The sequence below is a fragment of the Podarcis muralis genome, chromosome 13 (genome assembly GCF_964188315.1).
Source record: "Podarcis muralis chromosome 13, rPodMur119.hap1.1, whole genome shotgun sequence".
In the NCBI taxonomy this organism is placed as follows: domain Eukaryota; kingdom Metazoa; phylum Chordata; class Lepidosauria; order Squamata; family Lacertidae; genus Podarcis; species Podarcis muralis.
Window position 1 is genome coordinate 53,685,667 of NC_135667.1, and position 22,794 is coordinate 53,708,460.

Below are 22,794 nucleotides of genomic sequence, written 5' to 3' on the forward strand. Positions count from 1 at the left end.
TCAGAAGAGGTCGGGGGACAGACTGTCCCCGGACCTGGTCTGAAGGCGGTTTCCCTAGGAACGCATTAATTGATTTTCAATGCATTCCTATGGGAAACCGTGCATCGCAAGACGAAAAAACCGCAAGACGAAGAGACTTGCGGAACGAATTAATTTCGTGTTGCGAGGCACCACTGTACTTGAGTGACAGGGCCATGCCTGTATCTCAGGTTCTACCTGAGACCACACCTTTTTCTGTGACATCTCTATGAAGTTTTGATGATGCACCCTATATTATGGGGAACTTTAGGGAGCTTTAAAATACGGATGTAACTGTTGTCTGGGGCTTCCAGCTGCTTCGTCTTTGCGGCAGCAGGAATTCTTGTTGCAACTTGCAGGCCGTTGTCTTGCTTCTATCTCCTGGCAGAAGTCTCTTGCTTGTGACCTCCGACCTGAAGCTATGGGAGCCAAGGTTAGGTGATTGCAGGGTGCTCCAAGGACTCTCAACAGGATGCCCACCGAAGTGCCGCACGATGACCATGTCCTTCCACAGGAACATGGAGTAGCAGAGTCCTGTATGATGGCTCGTCCATGGATGTCTTAACTTCAGTATTCTGCTCTGGTCAGACCTCACCTGGAGTACTGTGTCCAGTTCTGGGCACCACAGTTCAAGAAGGACACTGACAAACTGGAACGTGTCCAGAGGAGGGCAACCAAAATGGTCAAAGGCCTGGAAACGATGCCTTATGAGGAACGGCTAAGGGAGCTGGGCATGTTTAGCCTGGAGAAGAGGAGGTTAAGGGGTGATATGATAGCCATGTTCAAATATATAAAAGGATGTCATATAGAGGAGGGAGAAAGGTTGTTTTCTGCTGCTCCAGAGAAGCGAACACGGAGCAATGGATCCAAACTACAAGAAAGAAGATTCCACCTAAACATTAGGAAGAACTTCCAGACAGTAAGAGCTGTTCGACAGTGGAATTTGCTGCCAAGGAGTGTGGTGGAGTCTCCTTCTTTGGAGGTCTTTAAGCAGAGGCTTGACAACCATATGTCAGGAGTGCTCTGATGGTGTTTCCTGCTTGGCAGGGGGTTGGACTCGATTGCCCTTGTGGTCTATTCCAACTCTATGATTCTATGATTCTCCTTTCGGGCACCTACCCAAACCATAATGCCTTACTCAGAGGCCCTGGGCGGTGTTCTTTTCAGCGTACTGTACTTCCCAATTTCAGATATCGAAAGTGAGGGAGCCATGCATGCTGCCCAGGGCCGGATTTAGATGAAGAGTGGCCCTAGGCTACTCCACTTGTGAAGCCCCTCCCAATCCCCCACCCTCATGACTAAAAGAAAATGGAAGTGTTATTAAAAAAAAATGAGTGAAGCCAAGGATGATGAAAGGTATTTAAAATTCTGCAATTCACAATTCACAATTTCATCAGAAAACTTAATCAAAATGTCTAAGTTTGTCACTTTCATGTACAGAATGCTCAGTACAGAATGCTCTTGAGACATTGTGGCCCTTAATTCATTTTTAATTCTTTTGAGTCTTGAAAAACTCCTCTCTCCCAAGCAGTTAGTGACCATAAAGCTATAGCTGCAAGATTGCTTCCACATTAGGAAAGGCCATCTGAATTTTTCCCTTGTATATTAATTTGATAAAGGTCTGTATGAGACAGAGAGTGCTCTGCTGTAAGCCTATGGCTTTGTGTCACATACAGGTGAAAGTGCAAAAGTTCATCAATAAGTTTCAGGTCAATATCTTCTGGGTATGCTTCCATCAACAGTTCAACACCTTGCTGAATTTCTTGCTGAGATGCTATCAGGGTAGCAAGAATGGAAAACAATTGTGCAACATCACATGGTACTTCTTATTTTTAAATTGGCTTCAAGTGCATCTAATATAGGAATAAAGGCTTTTCTCCTAAACTCATCTCTTGAAGAAAGTGCATCTAAGGCATCAGATCCTTTCTTTGCCATTCCCTCACTCTTTGCCTCCTTGTTTTGTAGTTAACATTTGGCAAGGTGGCTTTTGCTTGTTTCTCAGGCTCATCAAAATCTCCTCTCATTTTCCTTTAAAAATCCATAAGTGAACTGTACAAACTTGCACAGGAACTCAGTAACAGGCCTGATTTCTGAAGGGCTTTGCTGACCTTGTGAAAATGACCTAGCATATATCTCTTAAGATTTTGCAAACTTTGGCTGTGAACTAGGGCCCCACAAAAAAATTCAAGTTGGGCCCCAGTTTCAAACTGGCTGGCCCTGAGTCTCATAATTACTAGGCCCGAGTAGCCCTGCCCTTGCATGAAGTCTTGGGTTTGCAATTTGGGGAGATGTTATGTACTGAGTTGAATAGGATCCAAAATACAGCAGTCTGATTGGTCTTACAACAATAGGCTTCAGAATGCAGCAGTCTGATTGGTCCTAGAACAATAGGATTCAGAATGCAGGAGTCTGATTGGTTCTAGAACAATAGGATTCAGAATGCAGCAGTCTGATTGGTCCACAGGAGCCACCCAATCCAGCTCCAGGTGGAAGTGAATCCGCAACCTGATTGGCCTACAGGAGAATCCGGGGAATTAGCCAATCAGGTGGGGCCCATTGTGTAAATAATGTATATAAAGCAGACATTCTTAGGGAACTTCCATTCCTCCTCACCACTATGAGCTGAATAAAGAGCATGAAATATCCACTCTCGACTCTGAGTATATTTCAGGAGAGGAGAGACTGCCTGCTGTGGGGTGGGCGGGCTGGGGAGGCCCCTTAGATTTAGAGGCCCTAGGCTTCAGCCTATTTAGCCTATACATAAATCTGGCACTGATGCCGCCCTTCCTAATTTCAAATATAAAGGTAAAGGGACCCCTGACCATTAGGTCCTGTCATGACCGACTCTGGGGTTGTGGTGCTCATCTTGCTTTATTGGCCAAGGGAGCCGGCGTACAGCTTCTGGGTCATGTGGCCAGCATGACAAAGCTGCTTCTGGTGAACCAGAGCAGCGCATGGAAACGCCGTTTACCTTCCCGCCAGAGCGGTACCTATTTATCTACTTGCACTTTGACGTGCTTTTGAACTGCTAGGTGGGCAGGAGCAGGGACCGAGCAACGGGAGCTCACCCCTTTGCGGGGATTCAAACCGCCAACCTTCCGATCGGCAAGTCCTAGGCTCTGTGGTTTAACCCACAGCGCCACCCGCATCCCATAATTTCAAATATAAATGCAGCCTAAGAGGATACCTGTGTACTCGCATCCAGGTATATATTCCCCCACATAGACCCACCCACGTACACGTGTCCCAAACACGCAACTCCATATACACATCCACCTGCACCCGCCCCCCCCTCAGGTGAGGAGCCTCTGAGGCGACACACCTGCCGCCCCTCCCCGCCCCCACTCCCGCAGCAACCGTCCTTCCCGCGCTTTGTGGCGTCACGCGGAGGGGGCGTGGCCCTGCGGCGGTGGCGGGGCGTGCGTAGCGACTGCTCCGCCGCCATTTTGTCTCGGTGAGGCGTTTCGCGCGCGCGGGGAGGAGGAGGAGGGGGAAGGCGGGAGGGGCGGCGGCGGCGGCCTGCTTCTGGCTCCTGCTCCCGGCGGCGGCGGCGGAGGGTTCCGTTTCAGCTTCCCCGGAGAGGCGGGCGAGGCGAGGCGATGTCGGCGTTCTCGGAGTCGGCGCTGGAGCGGAAGCTGCTGGAGCTGAGCAACTCTCAGCAGAGCGTCCAGACCCTGAGCCTGTGGCTCATCCACCACAGGAAGCACTCGCCCCTCATCGTCGCCGTGTGGGAGCGGGAGCTGCGCAAAGGTGAGGCCGCGGGGCGGAGAGGAGGGCGGAGGTCGCGCAGGTAGGCCGCGAGCGGGATGTGAGGGGAACTGCCAGGTACCTCGGCGGCGGCGGTTCCCTCCCTCGCGCCGGGCCTCGGAGGCCGCTCTCGCCTCAGCAGCCGGCCGGAAGAAGGAGGGAACGGGGACCAGCCGCCTCCAAGGCTGCCCGCCGCCGGCCTCCGTGGCGGCCCGGGAGGAAGACGCTTGTGGGACGGCGGAGGGACCGGTGCCGGCGGGCCCTAACCTTTATTTCGGTGGGGTGGGGGGTAGGAAAGGGGGCGCGGCGAGGAAGGGCCGCAGAAGCCCCGGCGAGTCCCGTTTCCCGTGTTAGGAAGTACTTCGGAACTCCCTGCCACTTGAGATCGAGCAGGCGCTCTTCCCGGCCCTGCCGAGACCGCATTCCCGTTTCGACGAGCCTACCCCTCCAAGAGGGTTAGAAATGCGGGGTCATTTTACTCTGTTTTGGCATTGTGACTTTTGCGTGTTTTAAAGTCTTTCTTGGTTCAAATTTCTGTAAACCACTTGAGGGTTTGTTTGTTTTTTGCTTTAACAGTCAAGAGGGATATAGATTTTTGTTACTTGTTAAGGTACTGTGCACCCCAATCCTAAATTAAGGCTCACACCAGCCTTTCTCGACTTTGGGTTGCTATATGCTGTTGGACTACAACGCATCATCCCTGGCCACTGGTCTTGGTAGCCTGGCATAATGATGGGTGCTGTAGTCCAGCAATACCTGGAGAGCCAAGGTTGAGAAAGGCTGGTTACACTCACTGGCGGAGGAACGGGAGTGCGGAAGGAGCGGACCGCCCCTGGCAGCACTATTCCAGTAGGGTGCCATCACAGTGGGGCCCCCGGACACGCACCGCTCACCCCCCCCCCGTGTGCCAGGCCCCCACGCCCCCAGGATGCACATCAGGGGGGGGGGGCAGCCACGCCCCCATCTGCTTTCTGCCGCTTGTAGTGGAGCATGCAGCTTCCCAAAAGCTTCTCCATCTGATTTGGGATTACTGTCATCCCTAGCCACTGGGTCTTGTAGCTAGGGATGATGGGAATTTTAGTCCAAAAACATCTTAAAACAGGTTTGGAAACCCTGCACCAAGGTCCTCCTTGTATGTCTGTTAAGTCTCAGCCACTACTGATTTCAGAATGTTACTCCCAAATAAGCATGTTTACCCTCCAGAGACAGACTGGGAGGTTCCACCCAAAATTTAAGATGATGAGCCCTTGTAAGGAGGGCTTCCATAACAGGTGTTGATGGGGGTATGAAAATGACATTGTGGGTCTTTTATTGGGGGGGGGGGGATAAAAAAAAACAATCAGTTGTTGCTGATCTTGCAACATTGCCATTTTCTGATATCTAATTATAATGTTTTTGTTGTGGGGAAGGGGATTGGGAAGAATGGAGCAATACTCAGTTCAATCTCTATGCAGCAGGTAGCAATACAAAAATGCTATTACTTTCTAAACATAATTTGAATCGCTTGATCTAAATGGTGGTACATAAATATTACAAAGGTACAAATTTTGACTGAACCTTGTAACCTAGGCAATTCAAGGCAGATGTACTGTACATAGGATTGTTGTACTTAGCATTGCACTTCTGTGGGAATTCAGGCAATGTTCATGCTCTCATCTGTGGTTCCAAATTTAGGGAAGACAACTGGGCTTATTTTGGGCACAGTGCAACTGGGATACTTTGAACACCTTGGCCACACCTGCTTGCCAAAATTTGTCAGCTGCAACATTATACCTTGGAAGTAGCGAGAGAAGCTTGCACTTAAAATACAGTAGTAGACAACTGAAGTGTTTGGAATTCTTTGGTTGCCTGAACCTTGTCCCAACCTTGCTCTCGCTTGGAGATATAGGTGGGAATTTCTCTTGTCGTTGCACTTAGCACTCTGAACTACTAAGAGGTTATCCCAACTTCAAGCTATAGAGGACAATTTGTTTTCTCTTACCAACTTTGCCAGTGAAACCAGTGGTGAGTGGAAATGTGGATGCCTGATCAGGGTGAGGTGAGATTAGATCTGAACTAGGAATTCCTTGGTTACCATTAGTTGCATGCCATAATATGTATTTCAACGATAGTTTTGCAAAGTACTAGGAATTCCTGGAGAGACTGTTGCCTCAAGTTCATTGAGATGCTCAGAATCAGAAGTATAAGTGAATCTGCAGGTGGTAGATGAATTGGATTTTATGCTAGCCAACCAGTCGTGAAACTTCCAGCATTGCTCAGTTATCAACCAACAATGAAGTGTACTTGAGGTAGTGTTTTTATTAAAAAGGTTGAGACTGGGAACACCTAGCAAATGTACTAGTGTGGTGGTGATATAATTAAAACCTAAAAAGGGGCCAAATCCCAATATTTTAAAAATACATTGTCACTGTCAAAGTGGTCTGCTGAACCTTGGTTCACCTCAACAACTGCTTTATACATTTTCACAAAAAGAAATAGTTGTAATACTGGCTTCAGACCTTATTTTAATGCAGGGGTCAGCAAACTTTTTCAGCAGGGGGCCATTCCACTGCCCCTAAGACCTTGTGGGGTGGGGCGGACTATTTTTTTTTTGGGGGGATGAACGAATTCCTATGCCCCATAAATAACCCAGAGATGCATTTTAAATAAAAGGACATATTCTACTCATGTAAAAACACGCTGATTCTGGATTTAGAAGGTGATTGGGCTGGATCCGGCCCCCGGGCCTTAGTTTGCCTACCCATGTTTTAATGGATGTGGAAAGCTCATGAAATAACTTATCCCTCTGGGATTTTTTGTTCTTATATTTTCTTCCATTTGGGGTTTAGTTCAACTGTTGTACGTTTTTTGTGCATCACTTCCATCTTCCTGTAGCAATTATATGCCCTACCATATTGTGGCAAAACTATGTGGCTAGCATTTTAAAATGTTTCTTGTTGACACAAGTTTTTTTATGTCAAGTGCAACTTTGGAGTTATCCCCCCTTGCATCTTGGAGTGTGTGTGTTACATTAGGACCATATTTTATACATTGCTCCATTTTACTTGATTACTTGGAACAATTGTATTTATTACTGTTGTGTGTTGCCGACAGCATTTTCGGAAAGGCACCTAATTTTAATCACTTTTAATATTTCATATAAATATGTTTCAAAAGCTGTATTGCAGGGTTTTATTTCAATATTTGAAACTAAGAATTCCTAAATAAAAAAGTACTGTAGCTTGGTTTTAGCATTATAATGACTATAGGTTGCATCCAACCTAACTTAGTTTATTTCGTTCAGAGGTATGTGCAAGTAACTTAGGTTGAATTAAACCCAATATTATTAGAATTTAAAATAACTATATTATTAAATTTAGCCTTGAATCTGAATTGCCTATGTATTTCTGATGTGGGTGTCTCAATTTGGGTTGTGGTAATTCATGATTATCAAAAGGACCGAACTGATCCAAGTGTGCGCTTATTTTCTTAATGCTTTTATTTCGGAAGGCAGAATATACCATCATAATGACCAGCCATCTGGCAAGTTTTCTCTTGCCAGAGTATTTATAATTATTTGCTTTTTAGATTCACCTTACCTTGGCTTTGTGCACTCTCCAGTTCTATTTCCAATCCTCCACCTGTGCAGCCATGAGACGTTTGGGGATTTATACTTCAGATTTCAGTTATCCACAACTTAGTGTGCTTAATTTTAACAATGTTTTGTTTGCATGTGGCAGCTTCATAAATGATGGCCTAAAGCTCCTTGCTTTCAAACAAGCCATCATTGATATTAAAAACAGTTTGCTGGGTTCAGATGACACAAAAGCTTTCAATCTAATTTTGGTCATCCTGCAAGAGGCCTGGGGAAAGTTAGGTTCAGTAATGAACCACAAAAAAAACCTTCATTAATTGTCTGGAGCAAGACAAACAACAAGCCTATGTTTGGACGCAACACCTAAGTAAAAGTGCGGCTTGGTGCAGCAGAACTGTGCAGCAGAACAATAGTCTTAGCCTTTGTTCCATGAAACTGCATGTTTGGTTCAGTGTTAGAAACAGAGATATGAAAGCTAGGAGCTAAATGGCACCTTCAACCTAGGTTGTGGGCACAACAACAATGTATAGGCACAGTTTTTTATAACAAGACTAGAAAGTTGAAAATGTATGAACTGCAGCTAAAATATTATGTTCATTTTTCACATTGTCTAGTCCTTCCCCTGCCCACCCCCCTAATATTCTAAAGAGGGTCTGTTCTCCAGTCTGTTCTCCAGAGAGTAGCTGAAAGTGGGGAGGCAGAAAAAGGTCCTCCTTTCCTTCCACTTTGTAGTTTTAATCTGAAATTTTAGGTTCAGTACTGCACCCAGAGCTCAGAAACTGCTCATGCTAATGAAATTCCCTCTCACAAAATGTGCCTAGAACAATGGGAGTTTCAAACACTGGTTTGGTCATCTGTGCCAAGCCATGATTTTGTTTAGTGTTTCGTGTGAACCAGGTCTGCTTACTTTTCTCTACCAACTGTAATGTCCAGCTTCATCTCATAAAAAATCCCAGCCTTCCTTGTTCAAAGTTAGTTGATATCTGAGTGTGACCCTTTAGTGAGTGCATGCAGATTTGTACTTAGTGGATTTCAAAAACAAATATTTGAAAAGCCCTTGGACTAAGGGCCAGAAGCCCAGACAAAATGTTTTTGTCTGGTGCCAAAAGCCGGACAAAGAGGATGCCAGGAGACCATTCTGCAAGCAGGTAGCCAGCACTGAAAAGGCCCATTCCCATGTTGCCACTCTCTGGACCTCCTGTGAAATGGGCATACAGAAAATGGAAGGGCCTGAGATGACGATTGCAGGGTCTGGGTCTATTCATATAAGGAGAGGTGGTCCTTGAAAAATAAAAGTTATCAACATTTCAGTAGCTGTTCATACAAATTGCAGTACTTTGGTTCTGAATTAATATTTCATTCTTAAAAATGAATTCACCTGGTGTATTTCTTAATTTTTATTTAATAAGATGGAGTCTTTGTAGTGTAACACTTAGCTGGGGAAATCATCATTTGATCAATAGCCAGTTTATTTTGTTTTAATTTTTTTAAGGTATGGCTGGGGAAAGGAGAGAGATACTTTGGGGAATTAGGATTCTGTTTCTGCATCTAATGTTAAAGTTGAACACAGAAAAGCAATAGATAAAGGATAAAGACAATAGGTAAAGGGTAAAGACTGATTCCTCCTCCCCAAATGCTAGACAGCACAGAAGAGTTTTTGCACTTTATCTGTTAAAGAGTATGACTTGGATGGATCTGGACACAGTCATACTTCACGTAGTTTCATTGAAAGGAATAGAATTTGTTCATCATGAATTTATTTTCATTGAATTTATAACATTCCTACCACTCTAGCAGTTATGCTAATCTTGGGCAACAATCTCACACAGGTGTAAGTTCCTGCATGTGAAAGAAATAATTTGACAGTTCTGATCACTGTTTCCATCCCACCCCCTCTGACTGTCACTGTGGGAAATGGGAGTGATTTAAGATAGTGCCTTATGATAAAAGAACCATAATATATATGTGCTGCTGTTAGCACAACAGCCAGTTAATATTCTTCTGTAATGACTAACACAATGGCTTAAACAGTCACAACAAACCTGTTGTATGATATGTTGCTAGGGCTGTGAAACTGTTTATGCCTCCTTGAGTGATTGTTAGCTAATTAATTTTGCACTGAAGGAAGTATCAGTTCCGCAGTCATCAATTTTGCAGAATTTTTCAATATACAGCTCATTATATGTTGATACAATGTGGCCTTTGAATAGTTTTCCTGTATTTTTTCAGAGTCTAAGTGCATAGTTAACACAGAGTTAAGTGATAAATGTATGTCCGCATCCCAGAGGAATTATGGCTAACATTCAGTTGGTGCAGACAGAATGGTAGCCATAGTTAGTGCTGATGAGGGAAAGAAAGTTCAAGTAGAGGAAAGGAGGATCACAGAAGCCTGAGGGGTTTTGCAGATCTGAACATGCATCTTCACTGAGCCTTGGAGGGGCAGGGAAGTAAATAAAGGGGCTTGGCTTCTCTGGGAAAAAATGTATGGCCTAGGTCAGGGGTCTGCAACCTTTAAGACAAAAAGAGCCACTTTGACCCATTTCCGAATTTAAAAAAAACTGGGAGCCGCAAAACTCGTCATTATAAAAATAACTTTTTTGTCACTTTTTTATTATTTCTTTGTTAGACCCCTCGGAATTACTCCTCATAGAAATAAACGTTAAATTAACAAGTTACCTTTGTGTGTGTGTGTGTGTGTGTGTGTGTGTTCTTCACTCCCCTTCAAAACAGTGACCAGCGTACATGCCCCCTTTCAATGCAGTGACCAGCGTACATGCCCCTTACAATGTAGCGGGCGGGCGGGAAGGTGACGTCGGGACGGTGCGTGACTAACACACGCACTACCCCCATGCAACGTCACAGCGGGGAGTGTCGGGGCGCACAATGCGCCTCCTCCCCTTGCTAGTATCTTCCCCGGAGCCGCGGCAAAGGCGTAAAAGAGCCACATGCGGCTCCGGAGCCGCGGGTTGCAGACCCCTGGCCTAGGTAATTAGAATCATAATTAATGCTGGATTGTAAGTTCACCACTAATTAGTTGATTCTATCTTTTCAGCAGAATTTGGTTCACAATTCAGATTTCTTAACAACCATCATGCAGGGTAGAAACTTTTATCTAATAGTTATTATTTTACAGTTACTAACTTCTGCATTTGGATTCTTAAGAGTTGTCAAAAGCTTGTAGAGTTAGGAATCCATCAACGCTTGCTGAACTCAATACAGAATTTATATTCCTTCAACATCTGCCAAATCACTCAGTGCCAAAGGTCACCTCAGTTCCGACATCCCTAATACAAAATGGGTGTATTCTTGTCCCTTTTTTAAAAAAAAAAATTTCCCCAGATCTTCCAGAGCACATTAAAAAAAAAAAAAATCACATTCCCCCCCAAAATCAGTCAAAATCCAGTTGCACTTTTATTGTACAGTCATACCTTGGGTATCAAACAGAATGCATTCCGGGAGTCGGTTTGACCATTTGACTCCCGGAACCGTTCAAAAACCAAGTTGCGGCTTCTGATTGGCTGCAGGAATATCCTGCAGCCAATCAGAAGCTGCGGAAGCCGTGCCAGGCTTCCGAAAATAGTTCAAAACTGGAACACTCACTTCTGGGTTTCAATTGTTCAGGATCTGGTTTGTTCAGGAGCCAAGGTGTTTGAGATCCAAGGTACGACGGTATGCGGATGATGCAGCCTTATTATCACTGATGAGGATAGGTCTGAAACGTCTTTTACTGTCCCTGGTTTTCTATTGTGAAACCAATAAACCTTCAATAAATTATGAGAAGACAAAAATTCTGGTCTTCTCTAATTCCCGGAAATTACAGAAATGGAAAATAAGAGGATAAGAAATCCAGGAAGTCAAGATGCACAGATACTGTGGGATTTTTCCCCAGAGCAACTCAGGTTGGTCCAACCATCGCACAAGTGCTATAAAACAGGCAAAGTGTACCTCCTCAGCAGTAGCTCACTTTTATTTTCAGAAAGGTAACTGATTTATACCAGCTACTATTCAGATTTTTCAAACTAAAGTGTTGTCCCAGCTACATTTTGAGATCCCAATATAAATACAAGCATATAATAGTGATTTAGATAAGATACACTCAAGTTTCTTGAGACATATCCTGGGGCTCCCAAGTTCAATCAAGTATGAGACAATGCGTGCAGAACTAGGTATACAGACAATGGAATGTTGGGTATGGGCTAGCACTATAAAATATTATTTGTGTTGCCATTTTCATTGCCAGCCTTTGAGTCTGCTTTCTGACTTACTAAAGGACTCTTATAAATCCAGGTGGTTCGAACTCTTACATAGCAAAATTAGATCTATTGGTATTGACTTGGAACTGCTGTATAATTCAAATGAGCAATATATTTATCGCAATACAGTGGTACCTCAGGTTACATATGCTTCAGGTTACAGACTCCGCTAACCCAGAAATAGTGCTCCAGGTTAAGAACTTTGCTTCTGGATGAGAACAGAAATCGTGCTCCGGCGGTGCAGCAGGAGGCCCCATTAGCTAAAGTGGTGCTTCAGGTTAAGAACAGTTTCAGGTTAAGAATGGACCTCCGGAGCGAATTAAGTACTTAACCCAAGGTACCACTGTATTCAAACCAGACTAAGGGACATTGAAAAACAAAACATTGAGTCAGCTGTAAATAATATTTGCTTACCCTAGTTGTATGGATTAAATGCAACAGGATCACTTATATTTAAAAATAAATAATTCCAGTCCAGCCTTTACATTAGCCTAACTGAACGTTTTCTCCTCAGCTTTTTCAAGGGCAGACATTTAAATATTCCCAGAAATAATAGACGTTGCAGATGTTCTTTAAATGTGCCAAACACTGTAGAACATAACTGTAGAACATCTAGTCTACTGTCCATTGTACAATTAGCTACACAGATGTGTGCTATCCCCTTTTTGAGGAAGTGTAATATTACGGCACAATGAAAATGTCAGATTCTATCTGTCTGACGTTAACCCGGAAGTAACTGCAAGGGTCCCAAGTTTTTGTCAGTAGTATATCTTAGAGTGGTGAATGGCACTATTTAGCGGGAAGAAATTCCAATGAATTCCTTGTTATCATATATTTTAAATGTATATATTTTTAATTTTTATCTATGGATGTTTTTATGATGGACTATATTTGTAATGCCTAATAAAGGTTTGGCGAAGTAAAGTAGAGCTGTCAAAACAAGCAGAATTTTGCTATATAAAATAAATGAATTTGCATATAGTTGCTGACCTTATTCTGCTTCTGCTAGTCATGGGCAGGGTGCTGGAAATACGTTTATCACTGTGGTTGCACTCATCCTCCCCCGCCCCCCAAAGTTATATCCAGTGTGACGTTCGCATTGATATACTTCAGGGCAGCCTTCTAATTAAGCTTCACAAAGGTTATTTGCTGCAAACATGTTACTATCCAGTGTGGTCGGCTACTCTATGCTGGGTATGGAAGAGGATGTTTCTTTTCCTTGGCACCTATTGGTTTCTGTGTGGAGCAAAAAAAAGAGTGCAGAACATCCCATCTCCTCCTACAAGGGTTGGAAAATAGAAACTTTTATGTAAACAAGCTTGGACACCCAATATACAATCCACACCTCTCTTAAGGTATTGAATATGCACTCTTAAAGAGTGTTTCTCTGGAGGGTGTAAAGTACAGCCGGTGCGGGTAGTAGCCTGCGGACAGAGTTGGATGTAGCCAAGACACCATCTAATCATGTTGGAATGGAAAGGCAAAGCACAGGAGACTTGCAAAGGAGTTTGTGACTTGCAAAGGAGTTTGTGAGTGTCCCCTCACTTCCATCGGAGATGGAAAGAAGTAGTGCAGGGAAACTCACAAAGGGCAAGGGATTTTGACAGGTGAGTTGCCCCTCCCACCTGTCAACGTTGGCCAATGGGAGTCAAAAATATTCCCCACCATAGTCTAAAGCTTAGACCTAGTGATCAGGGTTAATTAGTCCAGTCTCTAACCTTTCCCCTTTTGAGTAAATTACTGGAGAATGAGGTAACTTTTTCAGGTTTTTTCTAAAGAGGATACTGATAATCTGGATTCCAACCTGGTTTCAGGATGGATACATATGTTAGGGAATGAATTGGATGAGTCCAAGCCAGTTGTATTTTCTAGAACTCTTGGTAGCTTTCAGTATCATCAGCCATGGTATAAATCTGAGTTTAGGAGGCACAATCATCTAGATCAGGCGGGCATGAGGAGCTTCTCGGCCACGGGTCAAACATGGGCCACCAAGGCTCCTCATGACTAGAGATGGGAAGACCTGGAAAAAAAACGGAAAAATTGAGGGGAAACCAGGTTCTCCCCCCCCCCCAGCCTTTTTTCATGGGGGGAGGGCGGAGGAAAACCTGCCCCCCCAATTTTCCCGCTTTTTCTCCAGGCCTTCCCATCTCTACTCATGACGTCAGATGTGGGGCAGGTCACAGTGGGGAGAGGCACACTCCCAATGGCTGAGCACTGCCCTTTGCAAGTGTCCTCACACTTCTCCTTTAAACTTCTGGCACCAGGAGTTTAAAGAAGTGTGGGATGCCTTGCAAAGTATAAAGCTGACATCTCCCCTTGCATGACAGCCAGCTGCTTTGGGACCCCACACAAGTGATGTTGACAGGGCAGGAAAACCCAGGTACCAATCATGTGAAGTCATAATGGCATGTGATTGTGACTGTGAGTTCTGGAATACATGCTCCCTGCATTGCAGTCACTTTTCCACCTGGCCTGAGAGGGCAGTGGCTGGACTGGCTCCAGCTACAAAAGCTGAGGTTTCTGAACAGACTCTTGGGCTGAGGTATTGTTGTAGGGGGCAGTGGTTATTGTTTTTATTATTAATTTTTTAAGATCTTTATTTTAGTTCTTAGTATTTACAAGGAAATTGTTCCGTTTGGTTGTGTACTTTCTGATGTTTTATTTATTGCTTATGACCACTTTTGTTATGTTTGTATTTTTTCACATTGTAAAGCACTGTGAACATGGAAAGGCGACATACAAATAAAATTATGTAGGTATGTATGGAGCCAAAGGGTTCCTCACCCCTGATCTATAATAAACCGCTGGGGGAGGTCATCTGATGGTTTGGGCTGTGCTGTCAACTTCAAGCCATTTACATGTACCTAAACTTCTCTTTCCTATGTAGAAATCTCTAGGAGCTTATGGAACTATTGAACAGGCCTATGAAAATGGTTGTACTGGGTGAGGGTGAACAAGATGGAACATATTTCAGATAAAATGGACTCAGTGGGGGCTGGAACGCCAGCCAGACTAAGTGGAGGTGTACAACTGCTCTTGATTGGCGTTGCACTACTAGACTACTGTAATATGCTGTATTTGGGGCTGATTTTAATGGTGTTTCCGAAACTTTAATTGCTGCAAAATGTGGTAGCCTGGATTATGTTGGCAGTTGGAATACTGGTTGTTCTTGCATTTTGAAGCTCAGCACAAAGTGCAGAGAAAAATATGGCCTCACAAAGAAACTGAGGTTTCTGATACACCTTAAGAGAGCTAATCTGCACATCAGATCCTAAGGAAGGGACACCCCAGGGCCTTTGACGATTTGAATCACAAACACACTATGTTCACTTTTACCCCTACTGTGAACATGGTTATGTTGGCTGGGATATGGGGCATGTGTAATCGTTCTTGTAATAGCATTTAGGCTGCGGAACTACCTCTGATGAGAGAGCTGTTTGTCCTCATTGGGTGCTGTAAAAATAAAACACACAGATGATAGATGGATAAATATCTCAAATAAATACAATTGCATTGGTCAGTAATAAGCTTTTAAATATTCCACATAAGTACATTAAGAAAAAACTAACCTTAATGCCACATGTTAAAGGTTAATGCCTCTTGTTAAAGGTACTAGGGGTAGGTTAATTTATTTATTTTATCTATGGGTAAGTCAAGGAAGTCAATACAGTGTGTGCCCAAGGCTATTATCTTGGATTAGGATCCTTATTTGGGTACCTGTTTTTAAATCTTTGCTTACTTATAAATAAAGTTCAGAGGGTAGCTGTGCAGAAGTTCCTGTTTCATATGGAAGCAGGGTTATAATTACGAATCAATGATGTGAAGTTTCTGGAAATTAATGAATTGAAATATTTTCCTACGCAAATTAGGATAAAACATATTACAAAATTTTCAGTTTGCTTTAGAAAACTTTCTCATAATTTTACAGGGTGATCTAATTTACCATGCTTATTTCCCCTGTATTTAATAAATTAAGCTAAAGTAGTTGAAACTGCTAAGCTCGTCTAATGCTACATTTGCAATTGGCCTCCATTCATTGTTAATGAACTTACAAACGTATAAGAAAAATAAAGCACTAGGGGGGAAATCCACCCCACATCACTGATACTAACATTGGGAAAATCCTTATTGTCATTTGCTTCAGTATTGTTATAACATCCCTCTCCCCTGCCCTTTCTTTTCTTTTTTCAGCAAAACCAAACAGGAAGCTTACATTCTTGTATCTGGCCAATGATGTAATTCAGAACAGCAAAAGAAAAGGTCCTGAATTTACAAAAGACTTCGCACCAGTCATAGTTGAGGCCTTCAAACATGTTTCCAGGTACAATTGTTCTCTTCCCCAACCCCATGGAAATTATTTTTATTGGAATATTTGGGAATATTTATTACAGCAACTCAATACTGTACGCTACCCTTTTATTAGATTTTTTGAGGGGATGAAACTACTGAAAACTGTTTGCTGATTTTTAGCATAACCCAAAAGTGGCATGAATAACAGATGTACTTTGCTGCGATAATAACCTGAAAAAAGTTAATTGACTTTAGATTTGAGTAGTACTGTTTATTTAGCTCCAGTTGTCCACTTCAATATGTGTTTTATTCATTCATTATGTTTCTAATCAAGGCAATGAAAGATAGCATTTCTAAAAGTGGATTTTTTCCATACAAAAAAGCAGTAGTAGAAAAATGGTTTGCAAAGCCTTCTAACAATATCATACATAGTATGTTAACATACATAGTAACATACATAGTAAGTTAATTAGAATATTGAAATGAATTTTGATGACAAGGCTCACAAATTAGTCTCCGTTAGTGTCACTATTGGCTTATAGGAATGAGGTGTCATGGTGAGTCTTTTGTGTTGAGCAGTAGTTGTAACAAACTTGAATGTAACTCTGCATAAGTGGAGCACGTATGAATTGAATATCAAATAATCTTTGTTGTATTGACAGGTTATAGGTTTATAATTCACCATGTAGGAAAGAGGAATGTTTTAGCTGTTACTTCTTTGGCAATCACTCATAGCTGAGTAAGATTGTCTTACAACTGTTTCCAAACAAATCAAAAGAATACATTAATATGGGGATTTCAGTTTAAACTTCGTTTACACAGATCTAGTATCATGGCCACAAATATTTAGATTGGTAACAAGTAATCAAGGAACTGTTCAGTTCTGTGTATCAGGAAGGTATGATGCTTTCAGTTTCTTGTGAAGTGTTGCTGAGTAGAAAAAGTTTTTTGGAGATACTTTTTTCTCTCTCTCTACACCTTTATGAGAATAACCCCCCCCCCCCGAAAGCCACAGAGTGGTTGGTCTTATCATGCTTTACAGGTTTTAATGAGCTATTTGAAGCAGGATTGTTGTATCTTAGTAAACTGGGAGATGAATTCTGTTTACCTAGCTGAACATTCAGCTGTTTAACTACCCTAACATTCTATTGGTATGTGGTGACTTGAAATTTCATACATGGTTTGGTTTGAATTCTGGTATCTGTTAATTCTGCCTTACCTTGCCGTGAATTAGTGCTGTATTTGCTTTTTCTCCCTACCACAGCGAGACTGATGAGAGTTGTAAGAAGCACCTGGGTCGAGTGCTGTCGATTTGGGAAGAAAGGTCTGTTTATGAAAACGATGTATTGGAACAGCTTAGGCAGGCTTTGTGTAAGTAAATTTCAGCTCATACAACTTTACTTTTTATGGTTCACATATCTTTCCAGCAGATTTTTTATGTCTCTAATTTTATTCTCTCTAATTTCTAGATGGCGATAAAAACCCAAGAAAACGCCCATATGAACAGATAAATGTGGAAGACAATAATTGCTCAACACAAAGTTCTCCATGTGACCCTCCACAGGTAGAAATAATCTGTGAAAGTGAAAACGTAGCTGGAGTGTTGCTTCCAAGTGTTGGATTTACTATCTCCAAACATTTGATTTGGTTTTTTTAAAGCAGGTGTGTGGAATCTCCAGCCCCTGAGCCTAATTATGTCTGGCACAGTTCCCATTTTGACCCATGTAGAATTTCAAAAAAAAAACCCAGTGCTACGAGAAGGACTTTGAATCCAAGTTGTTTCCCCTCCAGAGGGAGAAATGCTCAATTTAAAAGGGGCTCCCTGTGACCTCTGATTGGTAGTTACAGTATCCTTCTTTCCATGTTGACAGGTGTCAGCCAACTGACATTATGATAGCAGGTGATTGACAGGCTGATCCTACCCAGTTGGGTGGTAGATGGGGAGATTTAGAAATGTATCCTGAAAGGGACTGCATGTGGGCACATTTTCCTGCTATGGTGACAGTCTGGGTAGAAGTAGCTAGTAATAATCTTTGCTCCTTCAGTATGAAGCTTTCCTCCAATATCATTGCTGGTATTGAATAACTGCCTTGTATAGAGCTTTGCTGCATAGATGGATATTGTTGCAATATTGCCCATCTAATATGTGTATTGTACAGAAATGAGCCTGGATATGGGGGGCAGGGAGAATGTTTCGTCACACTACCTTGTTATAAATTTATAGGGCAAAATGTTTTTAACCTTTCAGCAAAAAGCATGATAAATAATGTATGAAGCCTTTGCAGTAGTTTAGATTGTATCCATCTTGTGATACTATCCAGTTTCTTAAAACATTTGAAAATATGAATAGTAGTAAGTTGCTTGGGGCTGAAATTCTTAGGAGAAGAAGATTTACTTTCAAATCAATATCTGTTAATCCTGGGTATTGTCAAAATAGGTTCTTCATTGTGATTGCCATGGACAAGTAGATCTAGGGAAAATGGAGAAGCAGGAGTCCACACGGTTGTACGGAAATGTTTAGTCTAATTTGTATTAAAATGTTATGTTCTCACAGAGGTCATCATCGTTTCCTTTGTTTCCGATGCTCGTGCTGTTGCAACTTGGGGGAACCCTGAGATTTGCAGTAGTGCACAAAAACGTTTCAAGGAAATAGCCTAAGTGTGGGGTGGGCACCAAAACCAACCTAATAAAGACTAAACATATTCAGTAACCACAGAATGCTGTCTATCTGGGAAAGAAAATCTGCTTTTTGGTATAAGAATGACATGGAGCTTCCAGGAAAAAGCAGTGGCTGGTTTGATGGAACCCTCTATAGAAGCACTCCACACTGCAATATTTTGATGCAGGTCCCACTGTCTAAAACAGAAAAATCAGTGCTTTAGGTTCTCCAGTACTGTTGCATTATATGTTGATACTTGGTTGTTTTTTAAAGTATGCTTTCTTCCTCATAGACTGCGGATCTCATAAGAGCATTGCAAGAGTTAGAAAATGCAGCCTCTGGGGATGCAGCAGTTCATCAGAGAATAGCCTCATTACCTGTAGAGGTTCAAGACGTGTCCCTGCTTGACAGAATAACAGGTAAGGGAAGTAGTACCATTGGCAGACATGTAGCTTATGACAGAAGGTTAGGGCTTGCCAAGATGATTTATAATGTGTCGAATTATGAATATTGTTTTTCTTTCTAGACAAAGAATCAGGAGAACAGCTTTCCAAGATGGTAGATGACGCATGTATGTTGCTGGCGGATTACAATGGCAGGTTGGCAGCTGAAATAGATGATAGGAAACAGCTAACTCGGATGTTGTCAGACTTTCTGCGATGCCAAAAAGAAGTCCTCTCAGAGAAAGAGCAAACATTGGAAGTGCGTGACTTTGTTGTGGTAGTTCTATTCTCTAGCTTTTCTTCATTAAAATGCTTGACCATGTTTAAACTTCCCTTAAAGTTTAGATCTAGGTATTAGATCTGTTTTCTCTTATCTTTTTCTTTCCAGCAGGTGACTAGGAGGGCTTCTGTCACTTGAAATTTTATTCACCATTTAATGATTAAGTATTTACCGATAATCTTATTGTATATATCAGTCCGGGGGGTGGGGGGAATAGGCGTGAAGATTTGACATTTAACATTTTATAAATTTCAAATGACTCCTTGGACATGTTTGATATTAGTAGATATATTTTAGGTATATATATTTAGTGCATAATTTCCCAGTGATTTATTTCCCAGAATACATTACAGTGCAGTCCTAACCATGTTTATTCAAATGCAAGTCCTATTTAATTCCATGGAGGTACAGTCCCAGGTTAGGATTGCAGCCTTAGTTGCACTTTGTTCCCACCAAAAACAATGTGACTTTGTTAGGACTAATTTTTCCCATTGATTTCAGTAGGACCGAAGTTGAATTCACTTAGCCTAGATCCAACCCATAGTCTCCACTAGCAAGTCTGCACAAGAAAGCTTTTGGTGAATTAAGCTAGATGCATATTTGTGAATCATAATAGGATACACATATGACTTATGAATTTTATATGCTGGTGAAACAGGTTGATGAAAGGAGGATTATTTATTTTAATATTCTTTCCTCAGATGTATATAACTATTATTCAGAAGTATATTATTATTATTTATTTTTATTATTATTATATAAATATATTCTAATGAATGTTCCAACAGCCCTAGATGACAGCTCTGTGTTCCTACTATGGTGGTGCTTGTTTCTGAGGGGTGGTAGTGGAATAGCATTAGGATATTACCTAAATTAAGGTAGTTTGTAATGTTGGGTTATGTGCATACTTGCTTTTTTTTTTCTTCAGTTAGGGAAGTAACAATGTTAGTTTTAGCAGAGAGTTTTTAAGAGTTGCATCTATACTGTCAATTTCTGTTTTGGTTTAATAGCTTAAAATTAGATCCGCAGTACATAATGACCCCTTCCTAAAATTAATTGTGCCTTAAACATAACAGCAATAACTTGTTACAAAGTAGAACAAAGCCAAACATTGTTCATTAAGGTTCCTCTAACCTTCATGTGGGTAAGTATTGTCTTATATATATTTTTTTTAATCCAGCTTCTTTAACATCTATCTAGCTTTTGTTTCAGGTGAGGAGCATGGACCATATCTTCTAATGGTGGCATCTTCCATAAGTAATGCATCCTGCTAAAAATAAAATTCAGAATCAAAATCCTGCTTTGTCTCATGTTTTTGAAGATTGACAAAACATACCTGCAGATACCTTTTGATCATACTAGGCATATGTTGCAGACACCATCTAAACAAAATGGAATACCTAAAGCAAGCCACATAGCTGCCAATTTAATATTAATTTGCTGTTCATTTTTGCTAGAAATCTGAAGGCTCCATTTTATTGAATTTAAATGACTAATTCCTCAAGCATTCCTGTTTGGAATTAAAATATGCATATTGAGCCCAAGAGCCTTTAGCAAGAATGTTTGAGTTCACTTATTGCTAGCAACAGAGGAAATTTTATGTGATCTGTTGAGGTGATGTTTACCCTGTGCTGAACTTAACCTCTCTTGACAACCACTATATCACATTAGCAGTAGCTGATCCCTTATAGTCATAAGAGCTATATTTTTATCTAATTCAGCATTCTTTTAATAACAGCAGCTGCTTGCGTTTTGAGTAGCTCACAGACGGCATGAAGGCAGGGCTCCCTTGTAGGAATGAAAATCATGGCAGACGAGCAGTAGGTGTGATGAGAGGCGTCTGGCCAGGGCAAGCCCTGGGAACTCTCCCTTCACTCCCTCCTTGGTTTCTCCCCAGATATTTAGAGGTGCATTGCATTGGAACAGGGTGGTTCCATTTAGCTTCCATTTTTAAGAGTCATTGGCCTATCTTCATGAATTTAATCCTTTCTAAGGCCATCACCACATCTTTTGATAGTGAATTTAACACATGATGTCCCACTATGCTGAAGTTGGCAGGTCTGAGCCTAATCAGTGTTTGGATGTGCACTGCCTTGAGTTATATAATGGAATAAAGGTGGGGAGTGGAGAAAAAAAGCCAGAAGGATCTTTTCCTGGCTAGAAATTCACCACATGTCATGCAATCAATAGTTGCCGTTATCTTAATATATGGCCATATGAATTTGCCCTTGTTGCATGTACCTTGTTGGCCCAAATATGTCACACCTGAATATAAGCTGCACCTTTAAAATTCGGGGGGGGGGAGGAGCGACAATACCCGAAAATAACCCGCTCCCTTAAAATTCCGCAGGCAATCACACCCTTTCCGTTTTACTGTATGTCTGTTTCAGCAATGATACCATAAAAGCCCATTTTTGTAAGGTCGCAAATTTAAGCCACACTTTAACTTCTCACGGTCAGAATTTGGAAAAAAAAAGTGAGGCTTATATTCAGGGCAATACGGTAACAAACTGCCACTTGGTTTTTTCCAACTTTGGCTCTATTGTGGTACGTATACCAGGAGTGGTAAGATTGATCTGATTTGCATAGCTGCAATTTGTGTCAAAATCTAACAATGTTAAGTGTGCATGCATCCATTGAAATAAGTCAGCCTAATCATTTGTGCTCCCATGTGAATAGCAAGCTGAAGCCATTCTTTCACAACTTAAACCTGTGAAAAAGGATTGTAGTGCCTGTCAGTCAAGCGTGAAGAGAGGGTTTGCATAATACAGGGTAAAGAAGAAATTCCATCTCTGTGGAGGGCCCTTTGTGGAGTGACTTTAGTGGAGGTTGGGCCACCCATGTCAGAGTGACGGCCAAATTTTGCAGCTAACACAGCAGTTGTGATGGAATTTAAGTTCATTGTGATTAAAAAATAGAAGTAAAATTTTCAAATCTAGTAGCTCTCTCAGTGCGAGCAGAATAACTTAGGAGGTTTTGATTGTAAGCTATTGTCTGCAAGTGTGGCATGACATAGGAAAGTATAAATTAATGTGAATGGCTATTAGCTATTAACATTGGTACATTTAGGGGCAACATTGGGTGGAAATGAAAGCTGCCCGGTGAACTCAGTGGTAGGCCATGGGAGAAGCCCATCTGTACCCGGATATCTCCACGTTGGAGGCAGTTTTCAAGGGCCAAGTGGGAACTCTGAAAAATGACTGTTAGTAGGCACATGCACATAATTAAGTAAATAAGTAAGTAAATATTTATACCACGCCCTCCCCGGCCAAGACTGGGCTCAGGGTGGCTAACATCAAATATCAAATACATTAAAACAAACAATTGGTTAAAAGACAGCTTAAAAATTAGAATCAGAATAAAATTAAATGACTGCCCACGAATTACAACCATAGGCGTCAGCTATCCATGTTGGTCCCAAATGAGCTGATAAAAGGGCTAAAGAGGTAACTTACAGGCTCCCATAGAGGGGGGTCAAACGGCCTGGACCGAAGGCCAGGTGGAACAGCTCCGTCTTGCAGGCCCTATGG

General features: G+C 42.0%; 1 protein-coding gene across 3 annotated transcripts in view; it reads left to right on the forward strand.

The window, feature by feature from the left end:
* Positions 1-3,529: 3,529 nt before the first annotated feature.
* Positions 3,530-22,794, forward strand: part of RPRD1A (regulation of nuclear pre-mRNA domain containing 1A) — a 43,915-nt gene continuing 24,650 nt past the window's right edge. The window contains exons 1-7 of one of the 3 annotated variants that reach the window (XM_028702105.2): positions 3,530-3,768; positions 15,784-15,913; positions 17,147-17,253; positions 17,352-17,446; positions 18,834-18,960; positions 19,068-19,243; positions 20,465-20,562. In XM_028702105.2, the coding sequence (XP_028557938.1) occupies positions 3,618-3,768; positions 15,784-15,913; positions 17,147-17,253; positions 17,352-17,446; positions 18,834-18,960; positions 19,068-19,243; positions 20,465-20,503 (825 nt within the window). In that variant the 5' untranslated portion in view covers positions 3,530-3,617 and the 3' untranslated portion in view covers positions 20,504-20,562. Of the gene's footprint in view, positions 3,769-15,783; positions 15,914-17,146; positions 17,254-17,351; positions 17,447-18,833; positions 18,961-19,067; positions 19,244-20,464; positions 20,563-22,794 lie in introns of those variants that run through there. The other 2 variants (XM_028702106.2, XM_028702104.2) reach the window with 2 other exon arrangements.